General features: G+C 43.9%; 1 protein-coding gene across 7 annotated transcripts in view; it reads left to right on the top strand.

The window, feature by feature from the left end:
- cux1 (cut like homeobox 1) overlaps positions 1-13,086 on the top strand; it is a 445,449-nt gene that overhangs the window by 263,900 nt on the left and 168,463 nt on the right. For 5 of the 7 annotated variants that reach the window (XM_033045568.1, XM_033045565.1, XM_033045569.1 and 2 more), the window contains exon 16: positions 2,741-2,806. The exons of the other annotated variants lie outside the window; for them this stretch is intronic. In XM_033045568.1, the coding sequence (XP_032901459.1) occupies positions 2,741-2,806 (66 nt within the window). The remainder of the gene's footprint in view (positions 1-2,740; positions 2,807-13,086) is intronic. 7 annotated transcript variants of the gene reach the window in all.

Genomic DNA, 13,086 nt, shown 5'->3' with positions numbered 1-13,086 from the left:
TAAGAAGGAGGGGGTCGGTGATGCTAGTAACTCACTCACTGTGGCCGGGGAGGGAAGCAGCTCGGGTGGCTACGAGCGGCCGCCGGGACTTCAGCTCTTTCTGCCGGCCCGCTTACCTCTGGCAGTGCTCTCTGTCTGAACATCTCTCACCTGCCGCTCGTCGGCTTCGCTCTTGTCAGCCGCTTCCCGCAAATCCTTAAATTCCGACAGCCGACAATTGGTTCCTTGAGCGCGCTGTCGGAATTTAAGGAGCGGCTGACATGAGCGATGCCGGCAAGCGGTTTTCAGACTGAGAGCACTGCCAGAGGTGAGTAGGGCCGGCAGAAGGGGCTGTCAGGTCCCGGCGGCCTCTCGCAGCCACCTGAGCTAATGCACTCCCTGGCCACAATGCGGTGGCTCCGTGCCCGGAGCGTCGCAAGTGGGTTACTGGCATGATCCCCGATCCCCTCCTTCACAACGCTCCTGCCATCCCCGCAACTTTACCCCTGGCCAGACTCCCCAAACGCTGTGAAAGGAGCTCTCCCCGCCACCCCGGGAAATACGGTATTTAAAAACATATAGCACCAAGAAATGTACTCCATTCTTCTCTCTTTGTTTCCTAAGATACTCTTAGAATAATGACAATCCATATTTGAAAAACCAGCAAGAAACTTGCGCTGCGCATGCACCGTAGGCTGCTGCCCATGTGCAGTACTGCAAAGGCAGAATTTCTGCTGCCTTCAGCTCCGCTTGAAATTGACGGCTTGAAGCAGCGCTGACGGCACGTGGGCTGCACAGACTTTCGCGTATTGCATGTGCTGCGGATGAAAGGCACGGAGAATTATGCCTAGCTAAGAGATCGATCTCTTAGATAGGCATGATTCTCCCATGCCTTTACTATTTATATTTAATAATTGCCATTTTATAATTTTTGTGAGGGTAGGCAGTGCCTACCATGCCTACCCTGACAGCACGTGCCTGCCTGTTACTCATGCTTTCAGAACACAAATTGGTTATAACGAGATTTTAATTGGGAAATTGAGAACCACTTAAAAGTTTCTTTTGGAATTGGCAAGCAGGAAAAAAGCTGTCTTGGAAAAGAAACAGTCTTAGGGACAAAAAAAGCTGTTTCCATGCAACCTCCTGCAGTAATCAGGCACCGTTGCCTCTTCCCTCTCTCTCTTTCCCCTTTCTCTCTTTCCCCTCTCTCTCTGTGTCATTGTGCTAACTCTGTGTGTTCCATAAAGATGGTGACACAGGTAGGTGGGTGGTGAAGAAGGCAGAGACACAAGAGTCTGGAGCTGCTGGAATTGTGAGCAACAAATAAACTGCTGGAGGAGCTCAGCAGGTAGAACTCAGTCTGAAGAAAGCTCCCAAACTCTTGTCTTTCCATTTCTTTCCACTAATGCTGCCTGACCTGCTGAGTTCATCCAGCAATTAGTTTCTTGGTGGATAGAGGAAGGATATCATTGAAGTAGAAAGGGTGCAGTAGAGATTCATCGTAGAGGATTGTAAAACCCAGGACCTACCGAGTCCAAGTGGATAAGGCCAATTGACCAAGCAGATAAGATTACGACTTTCAAAAGCAATTTGGACAGGTTAATGGATACAGGAAGTCTTTGGAGAGATATTGGCCAAACACAGGCAAATGCAATGAGCCTAGAATGCCAACTTGTTGGGCTTGTATGTACTGTATAGCTCTATGATACTATGGCTCAAAGGCATTTTGTGCACTTGCCCTCTTCGGTCAGGGTATTGTATCCAGGCATTTTGATAATCATGTTACAATTGTACAAGATGTTGGCAAAGAGTTGTTTAGGGTACTGTGAACAGTGCTGGTCACCCAGTAGATGTCATTAAACTGGAAAGGGTGCAACAACGATGTACAGGTATATTAACAGGTCTACAAGTCGAGACTGGTTAACTGGTACCTGTTTCTCCAAATGTTTAAGGGCCTGAGGGGTGACCTTCTAAAGAATTATGAAATCATGAGGGGCATGGATAAGATGACTAGTTCACAGTATTGTCCCCGGTTAGGGGAGTCTGAAACTAAAGGGCATAGATTTAAGGTGAGAGGGAAAAGGGGAAACATTTTTCACACAGAAGGTGGAGTGTATATGGAACAAGCTGCCAGAGGAAGTGGTAGAGGCTGGTACAATTACGATATTTAAAAGACTGGTACATGTATAAGGAATATTTGGAGTGAGATGCAAGCAAGTGGGACTAGCTCGGTTCAGCAACTGGGTCAGCGTGGACGAGATGGGCCAAAGGGCCTGATTCCATGCTGCATGACTCCGTCGTAGAACAACATCTACCTGCCTTTACATTCTCCCATTAAAGTGGGTGACCACATCTCCACTCATTATACTCTCTCAGGCAGTTTCCGCTCCGATCACTTACATTTTAAAAAGTGAATAAATTGTGTATAGATCTGAGCAAGAATATTGCAGTAATTGGAGAATAAGGAGGCTCCCGACGTCCTACTTACTGAAGCTTGCACAATGTAGCAGTGGTTTTTGTCCAGTGTGTTGAAGTGTATAACAAGATTTGCATTGTTAGTGAAGCTGTTAGCAGCTCAAGTGTGAGCAGCCACCTTCACCCACACGATTCCCACTGCCAAGCTACATTCATTCAGAGAATCTGTGGCAGCAGTTAACTAACGTACCAGCTCCAGTTTATGAAATGCTAGGTCACTGTCAAGAGACTAGAAATAAACACTCCCCCTTGTTTTATATTCTTATCAAAACTTATTTTTTAACAGAGGTTCCAGGCCAGAACATACAAAGAATGTTGCAGGAAGTAAAGAAACGAAGATATGGTTCAGAAGGTAGGTCCTGGGATGTTCTCTCCATTACAGCCAGTGGGATTCAGTAACTATTAGCAAACACATGTTATGTAGCTGACACTGGCCTGGAATCTGCTGGAAAACACATCATGTGAGTATAAAAACAAGGCATTTATACGTACCTCAAAGCTGCAATGGGCAACAATTTGACTGGAGTCATGGAGACATGTGGCGGGGAAACTTTGGCCCAACTCTTCCATGCTGGCCCAGTTGCTTCCCCGAGCCAGACCCATTTGCCCGTGCCTGGCCCATATTCCTCTGTAGCATTTCCATCAATGTGCCTGTCCAACTGTCTTGTAAAATTATAATAGTTATTTACTACTATCACATCCTCTGTCAGCTTGCCAACCATCCTCTGTAAAAAAATTCCTTGTGAGATCCCATCTAACTGTTTCCCCTCTCACCTTCACGTTTATACTCTCAAGCGGGGAAAAGATAATAGAGTCAAAATGTTATACAACGGAAACAGGTATCATTTGTCCATGCCGGCCAAGAAACTGTTAGATAAGTTAGTCTTATCTTCTGCTTTTGACCCATGTGGTTGTAGACCTTTTCCATCAATGTACGTCCAATTGTCTTTTAAACATTTGTATTTGTACCTTCACTCCTTTCAGGGGCAACTTTTCACATATATCCAGCACCCTTTTTGCGTGGATAAAGTTGCCGCTCGTATCCCTTTTAAACCGTAAATCAAAGTCCCAGCCAATCCAGTCCCACCAGAACGGTGTTGGATACTTCCGCAGTCTTGCACTCCATCTTCCTTGTCTTCAGTGTTTGGCTTCTTAAACACTTGCTGCTCTAATCTCACACCATTTAAATCATTCTGCCTACCTCGGTGATTAGCCCCCAGTTTAGCCTCGGCATCTTTCATCTGCTGATATTTAGCGCACTCGCTTAACCTGCCTACATACTTTTGCTCACTTTATGACCCTCTAACAGCTTGTTTTCTACCCATGACTATACCGTACGGCAAAGATACATAGATGGTCCTTGCTCACTTCATCCAAAGGTCTTTCTGGAGCTCGAACTGTACAATCACTTCTGTGATTCTGACTCAATTTCAATGAAATTATTTATTATGGATTGGAAAGTTATTTGGTGAAATCTGTACACATTGTTCCCTAGGCATTGTTGGGTGATTCCTTGGACAAGTTGGGTTTAAAGTAGTGGCACAGAGCTGTACAGCATGCTCACAGCCCCTTTAAGCCAACTTGTTTATGCCAAGTTGTAGTTGCCCCTGAGGTCTCTCCTCCCTTGCACCATAAGACTATCTATGCATTCTAGTTTTAGAATTGTCCACCCTGGGGAAAATACTGCAAGCATTCACATGCCCCTTATGGTCTTGTTTACCTTGATAAGGTCACCTCTCTGCCTCCTACACACCAAAGAAAAAAGTCCCAACCCATCCACCCTCTTCCTGGAACTCAAGCCACAATGTAACATCTCTAGTGCATCTTTTCTGCACACTTTCCAACTTAATAACATCTTTCTATTGCTGGACAACAGGAACTGCGCACAGTATCTCCAAATACCCTTCCCAGTGAAGGCAACACTGCCAAAGCTGCCTTCACCACTGTCCACCTGACTCATCTCTTTCAGGGAACCATGCACGTGTACTCGCATATCTCTCTGTTCATTCTAACATTTTGGGACATTTGACAATAAAAACTCCCTTGACTCTTCAACACTCCAAAGACGTACAGGTTAGTAGCCTACTGACATAGTGTTAGTGTACGAGGATTGTTGGTCGGCACAGTGGACCAAAGGGCCCGATTCCGCGCTGTATCTCTAAACTAAAAACTAAACTAAACTAAACGCTGTCCAGTGCTCCACCATTTACTGTGTTCTTGACGTATCAAAGTACAACACTGCACACTTGTCAGAGTTAAATGACATTCCTTGGGCCACCTTCCCAACTGATCTAGATCTTGTTGTTAACATGGATTTCCTTCCTCGCTATCCACTATACCACCAATTTTGGTGTCATCTGCAAATTTACTAACAATGTTAACTACATTGTCATTCAAATCATTGATGTGGATAACAAACAACAGTGGGCCCAGAACGAACCCTTGTTGCACTCTACTAGTCTTCCAATAAGAAAATCGACCACCACAACCACCCTTGACCCCTTTCCCCAAGCTAATTTTGAATCCAAATAGCTAGCTCACTCTGGATTCCATGTAATATAATCTTCCAGACTAGCCTACTGTGCAGGACCTTGCCAAAAGCCTTAATAAAGTCCACCTAGACAAAGTCCATTGCCCTGCCCTCTTCAATCCTCTGAATGACCTCTTCCGAAAGTATTTCTCTGAATGGCAATCCCCACTTTGGAAATCCCTCCTCTCCAACCTCACCATTTCAGATCCTCATCTCCAGCCTTTGATCGCAGCACCCCAACCCAGCAATGATTCCCGGTCCAATTTGATTTAAAGGATATTGCAGCTTTAAGTGTACTTGATTTGACTTGATTGTGTTTATGTATAGTTTTATCTGAACTGTGCAAAAAAAAGCTTTTCACTTTACCTCGATACACGTGACAATAACAAACCTAGACTTAAACAATAGTAATGAAGTGAATCTCATGGTTCTGTATTACTTCTGTGGGATTGTCATCAAGAATATAACCCATAAGGACCAATTAGTGCTTACAAGTATTAATCACCCTGGAGAACATGTGTATAAAGCAGCTTTCGAATGCTTTCAGTATTGTTTGATCACTTTGAATTATATTGTTCAGCATGGATGTTTGACACCATTTCACATTCTCTATTAACATCCCTAAAGACAGTATTAGAGTCAAGGGTTAGATTGAAATGGAAAATGTTTTTCTCTGAAGAACAAATGCTATCTTTGAAAAAGTTCAGCTCAATGCACGCACACACACACACACACAGGCATGCACGCGCGCACACACACGCGCGCACACACACAGGCATGCACGCGCGCACACACACGCACACACACAGGCATGCACGCGCGCACACACACACGCACACACACAGGCATGCACGCGCGCACACACACACACACACACACACACACACACACACACACACACACACACACACACACACACACACACACACACACACACACACACACACATCAGACACAAGATTCTGACTTTGTGAGCAACAGACCAAACTGAATTTTATTTGTGGTATGAACCTAATATTTTGTTTTAAAAAGTTAATGAATCTCACTAACCTAGAGTAAAGTAGGAGAAGAATAGAACCATGGATTTAAGTTAAATTAGTTATACATTTATGTTGAGCATTTAATACTAGTACAATATTTTCCCTCAGAGAAGCAACCGCTACAAGATTTTCCTAAGTGATAATAACTGCAGCTCAAATGTAATTCACTTCCTTGTCCTGAGCAATTGAAAAATGCTTTCTAAATGAAAGTTTGTTTTTGCTGTCTTTAATTTGACTGATGTTTATCACAGAGTTTAGAGTTTAGATAGAGATACAGTGTGGAATGCCTTTTGGCCCACAGTCTACACCAACCATTGATCACCCACACAAGTTCATTGTTATCCCATTTTCTTGTCCTACTAGGGGCAATTTACAGCAGCCAACTAGCCTACAAACCTGCACGTAATTGGAATGTGGGAGGAGACCAGAGCACCCGGGGAAAACAAACACAGTCACAGGGAGAACGTGCAAACTCCACACAGACAGCACCCATAGTCAGGATTGAACTCGGGTCTCTGGCGCTGTGCGGCAGGCAGCAGCTCTACCATTTCTACAGGTTTCAGAAAAATTAGTAGACATTGTCTTGTCAATATAAATGATTGCTAACTATTTAATCAAGTTTACTGTGACACAGTCCATGACAAATCGGAAGGGGAAGTGAAGTGGATCAGAGTATGGACAGGACATTGGCGAGTACTGCTCTCAGAATGAAATAGAGCAAATAGGATTCAGTAAAATTCATAACTGAACAAATGTGCTTATTTTGGCAAAGTACTCAATTTTGTGAGCAGCTGATTTATATTTTTAAAATCTGTGGGTTGTGGAATCAACACATGAATCTTGTAAACGTATATAGGATGCTACATAAACCCACTGCAGTTATAATAAAAAAAAACCCTGCAATGTCAAAATCATAAACAGCTTTAGTAGTAGAATGGAAACTGATAACCTGAAAGGGCCTTGTCCCACTTACGTGATTTTTTTCGGCGACTTGCCATCACCCATCCGTCTCAGCAGGTCGCCTAAATCTTTCAAAATGTTGAAAATCCAGCGGCGACCAGAAAAAGGTACGACTCTTTGGGCGGCTGGTCACGACGTGTCGTGGGGTGATGCCTGTATGGTCGTGGTCCAAAGAGTCGTACCTTTTTCTGGTTGACGCTGGATTTTCAACATTTTGAAGATTTTCGGCGACCTGCTGCAACTATGACGGGTGACGGCAGTCGCCGAAAAAATCGCATAAGTGGGACAGGCCCTGAAGTCTCCATTTGCATGCAAATGATGCGCATCACCAGCTTTTCTTCAGAACCTAACATAGAAAGATTGTGATCAGTGATGAAAGAAAGGTGGCCAACTGAAAATAGCTTCACAAGATGTAAGCTTTCAGAAATGACAGCCTAACGCCAATTATTGGAGATGAGCTAGTCAATAGTACTTTATTATCACATGTACCTAGATACAGTGAGATTCTGCTCAATAATAAAGGCAGGTTTTGGAAAGTTAAAATCATTGGAAATTCTTTGGACATATTGTGCAGTATTGTGTGCATTATATCTGATATGATTGTTTGCAGGTTCTTTCATTAAGCAGAATCTTGTAATTATTTTTAAAACCATAAAAACATAACTAGCTCTTTTACAAGATCTTTAGAAGGCTTCTAACTGCTCAAAGCTGATTAGAACTATTGATTGTTTAAGAAAGAACTACAGATGCTGGAAAAATCGAAGGTAGACAAAATGCTGGGAAACTCAGCGGGGGCGAGACAGCATCTATGGAGCGAAGGAATAGGTGACATTTCGGGTCGAGACCCTTCTTCAGATTATTGACAGTGTCCTTTTACCATTCGTTTAAAGTAATTTCCACTGCTCCACAGAAGGCTGTGGAGGCCAAGTAATTGTGTATTTTTACAGCAGGCATTGCCAGGTTGTTGATCAATAAGGGTGTCAAGGCTTATGGGGTGAAGGCAGGAGTATAAGGTTAAAAGGGAAAGATACATCAGCCATGATTGAATGGCAGAGTGGATTTGATGTGCCAAATAGCCTAATTCTGTTCTTATGAGTTTAGTTTAGTTTAGAGATACAGCGCAGAAAAAGGCCCTTCGGTCCACCGATTCCGCGCCGACCAGTAACACTATCCTACACACACCAGGGTCAATTTACAATTTTACCAAGCCAATTAACCTACAAACCTGTATGTCTTTGGCATGTGGAGGAAACCGGAGCTCCTGGAGAAAACCCACGCAGGTCATGGGGAGAACGTACAGACTCCATACAGACAGCATCGTAGTCTGTGGCTCTGTGAGGCAACAGCTCTACCGCTGCCATGACATGAACTTATCCATTTAGAAAGTAAGTGCCAGGCAATTTGAAGATTAAAAGTGCTGTGTAAGGTTCAGCATGGAAGAAAGGCACTTCTTACAACCTGCAGCCTCTCTGCTGGCCCCTTGTTGGGTAACTGCTGAGACACTGAGCCTGCATGGCCTCATGGGGACAATGCTGACAGCTCTCAGCTGCCTGACGCAGCAGTGGAGGAAGGTCTGATAATGGCAGTATCTGAGTTAAGAAAGTGATCCTACGCTACTTGTGGGGAACACAGTTGTGTTTGCACCTGGAGGCAACATTAGCTTCAGTTGTGATGTGTTTATGGGTGAATAGACTTCCAATATTCACGGTGTTGATCATATTCAAAGCATTGTTCTCTGGGAGAGATAACAATATGGGGAAAGATGCAGCCTGGAAACTTTGAAGTAATTAACGGTGGATTTGTTCAACTATATTTTGGAGAATGCCAACTAATTGTGCAGTATATTGATGTGCAAGGAGGACTCACTCATTCATTTGCCCTTTTCGAAGCACGCAACACTTAATATCAATCAATAACGTATATAGACACAAAATGCTGGAGTAACACAACGGGTCAGGCAGCAGTGTTCAAGAAGGAACTGCAGATGCTGGAAGATCGAAGGTACACAAAAATGCTGGAGAAACTCAGCGGGTGCAGCAGCATCTATGGAGCGAAGGAAATAGGCGACGTTTCGGGCCGAAACCCTTCTTCAGACAGGCAGCATCTCGGGAGTTAAGGAATAGGTGACGTTTCGAGTCAAGACCCTTCATCAGACAGTCTGATGAAGGCTCTCGACCTGAAACAGAGTCTGAAGAAGCGTCACAACCCGAAAAGACACCTATTCCTTTACTCCCGAGTTGCTGCCTGACCCACTGAGTTACTCCAGCATTTTGTGTCTATCTGCATTGCTGAGAGACCCTTGTACAGATGACAAGACCTTACTCCAGCTTTGCTCTGCCAAAGCTGTTTCTTCTTTCACAATAAATTTGTTTTGTTTAGCCTAGTTTATTGTCACATATACCGAAGTATAGTGAAAAGCTGTTGTTGTTACAATGCTAACCAGTCAGTGGAAAGACAACAAGTGATTACAATCGAGTCATCCACAGTCTACAGTACATGAAAAGGGAATAACGTCTAGGGAAGGTAAAGGCCAATTAAAGATAGTCCAGGGGTCTCCAATCAGGTAAATTGTAGCTCAGGATTGCTCTATAGTTGTTGGTGGGATGGATCAGTTGCCTGATAAGTTACCATCTATTATTCTGTGATATTCAATACCGGCCGTAAGAATCGTTCAGTGTTGTTGAACCACACGTTGGATAATTTTCTAGTACACTGGTGGCTACTAACAGAACGCTGGATCTGTAGACATTAAAAGGAATACACTTGGATCAAGGCATCTCATTAATGAAATAAAGGTTTGGGTACCAAGCACGAATAATCTTTGGAGGTTTTCTGGAATTGTGGGAAGATTCTGCTCTTGTGACCAGCACTTGACTCAGGAGTTTATTGGCAAAATAAGAGCTGCTGGAATTCAGATCAACCAATCAACCAACAGTGCTTGCTGTTGGAAAATACAGATCAGGTTACTCCGCCCGCCTTTGGCAGATCAATCTGTACGGATTACAATGGATTTGTGCCTGATTTTTGTTTAGTTTAGTTTAGAGATACCAAACTGAGGTCGCGAGTATGCGGGAACTTCTCTCACGCATGAAGGAAAGTTACAGTGACCTCCTAGGACCACGTGTCGACCATGCTGCGAGTTTGTGGCGAGTGCAAACTCTTCTAAACTCGCAAATTAGGTCGCCGCAGTGGGACAGGCCCTTAACACTGCACACTAGGAACAATTTATAATTATACAGAAACCAATTATCCTACAAACCTGTACATCTTTGGAGTGTGGGAGGCGACCAGAGCACCTGGAGAAAACCCACGCAGTCACGGGGAGAATGTACAAACTCTGTACAGACAGCACCCCTAGTCAGGATGGAATCTGGGTCACTGCCGCTGTGAGGCAGCAACTCTACCGCTGCGCCACTTTGCCATCCTGGAATATATTTTTCCTGGTGCAATAAAGAAGGCCCTGGTCCTAGATGTGGGACAAAAGGTTGTCCAGGTAGGCTTGCTGTAGAGCAGCCATGTGCAACATGAAGGTTCAAATAGATATCCCTTATACATTGCAAAGAATTGTTCTCACTCCCTGGCCCATTCAACAAACGTGCCAGAGTCATTTTTAGGCATGTGAAAATTGTCATCTCTGTTGATATCTAATCATTCTGGTGATATGTCCTTTTGATATAATGCTCACTGAATGACAGCTATTAAATAGCTGCAGTGCATTGCCATTAGATATTTAGGTTTCTATGTGCTTAATGTATGACTGTAACAAAGTCAGCATTGTTTATTTCACAGCAGTGTGATGCTGAGACAATCACCAGACTATTATGCTATTGGATGTAATAAAACGGATCTGCAGATGCTGTTGTGTACCAAAGATAGACACAGAGTTCTGGAGCAACTCAGCGGGTCAGGCAGCATCGCTGGGGAAAATGGAGAGGTGATGTTTTGAGTCAGAATCTTTCTTCAGTCAGATTGTGGTGGGAGTGGGAAGAAACTGGACGCGAGAAAAAATCCCGGCCAAAATGGGGGTAGGCTACAGATGACCTGAGGCATGGAGGTTCCCTGCTAGGCCGATTGTTGGCTAGAGACAGTGTGATCCTGAGAAGGATACATCATATCTCTATTGTAATGCTATTGGACCTTCTTGTATATAAAATCCAATCTTACAACACTTCTCCCTGCAATACATTGACTCCAGCTCCTCTCAACATCTTGGCTTGGAGCCTAATCCGTTTGTCTCTTCTGCTGCTGATACATAGACAAAAATATTGGGAAATGTTTCTTCCTGTCAGCCTCCGTACGTTGCCTGTTTATTTCCGATGGCTTTCTGTATTTGTTCTTTTTGTCAGTGGAGTCCCTCTATTTTACAGCAACATAATGCTAAGGAATGTCTGAGAATTTAGACTTATTGCTAGCTTGTTGAAGCCTTTCATTTTGGCCTTGCATATTTTATTATCTCTGACAGATGTTGTTTACTGTCCCAGAGCACAGAAGCATTGGTTAGCGTGCTATATAGAGCTGGCAATGCAAAATGCATCAAACAAACAGACAGACATGCTTTCCAATGATAGATGGGGGAGAAGTCGTTTTCTCAAAGATTTTTATTTAATGATCTACAATAATTTCTTGTTTCTCATTAGCAGGAAAACGGCTTAGGAGGTCAGGATTGAAGCTTGCTGCTGGCAGTGTAAGGCACTAGTGCATGGGTGGTCACCTCTGTGTCTCTTGCATTGAGTTTGAGGTCTGGCCTCAGGATTGTATCTAATTGATGGATCAGGGAAATAATTGTGCGTAGCTATGGGAGAAGTAAAGCAAGCTGGAGGACAGCTGATGCACAAAGGGAAGGAGAGAAGTGGAGCTCACTGGCTGAAGGAGTGGCGGAGGTAGAGACTTCCACTGCATTTACAAAATATCCAGATGAGAACTTGAATCTAGTCGGGGCTGAGAAGGCTACACACCGGTGCTAGTAAATATAATTAATGTGTAGGAATTCAACTGCAGATGCTGGTTTAAACCAAAAATAGACACAAAATGCTGGAGTAACTCAGCGGGACAGGCAGCATCTTTGAAGAGAAGGAATGGGTGACGTTTCGGGTCGAGACTCTTCTTCAGACTGAATTTTGTGTCAGCATTTTGTGTCTATCTTAAATATAATTATTGTTGGGTCGGCAGCTTCATGATGGGCCAATGGCTCAGCTTCTATGCTGTGTGACCATGACTTGTGATGGAAGCACTCGGCAACTTCATGCCTGTTCGACCGTTTTGCAAGATCGTGCTGATATTGTTCAGCTGGAAAGGGTGCAGAGAAGGTATATGAGGGTGTTGCCAGGCCAAGGGCTTGAGCTACAGGGAGAGGTTGTTCAGGCTAGGACGCAGGAGGATGGTGGGTGATCTTATAGAGGTGTATAAGATGAAAGGAACAGGTGGGATAGCCAAGAACCAAAGGACATAGGTGAGAGGGGAAAGATTTAACAGGAACCCGAAGGGCAATTTATTTTACACAAAGGGTGGTAGGTATATGGAACAAGCTGCCAGAGCAGGCATTTGAGGCAGGTACTATCACAAAGGTTAAAAACATTTGGACAGGTACGATACGATAGACTTTATTTACCCCAGGAAGGAAATTGATCTGCCAACATTCATAAAGTCACAAAATACATGAAACCTGAAATTAAAGTGACGAGCGGAAAGGATTGGGGATGTGCAAAGATTGGGGGGGGAGTGGAGTCAGTCTCAGTCTACACCACGACAGATAGATAGGTACATGGATAGGATAGGTTTAGAATATGGGCCAAATGCAGGCAGGTGGGGCTAGTGTTGATGGGGCATGTTGGTTGGCCTGGGTAAGTTGGGCCGAAGGGTCTGTTTGCACGCTGCATCACTCTGACCTCATCACCACCTCCAGAATTTACCTCTTATGCCCTGATTACATTAATATCAAAAGATCTATCTGTCTCTTTCTAATGAATTGTCTGAGTCTTTACAGCCATCTTAGGTCAAGGATTCTAAAGAACCATTCCTGCTGAGTGAAGTAATTTCTTGCCAGCCTTGCTCTGTTTTCTCAACACCCCATGAGGTGAAACAAAACAGAACTGGCTCACCCAC

This window comes from Amblyraja radiata, chromosome 28, assembly GCF_010909765.2.
Source record: "Amblyraja radiata isolate CabotCenter1 chromosome 28, sAmbRad1.1.pri, whole genome shotgun sequence".
Taxonomy (NCBI): Eukaryota; Metazoa; Chordata; class Chondrichthyes; order Rajiformes; family Rajidae; genus Amblyraja; species Amblyraja radiata.
Note: the sequence above shows the minus strand (reverse complement) of the source record. Positions and strands in the feature narration are given on the sequence as shown.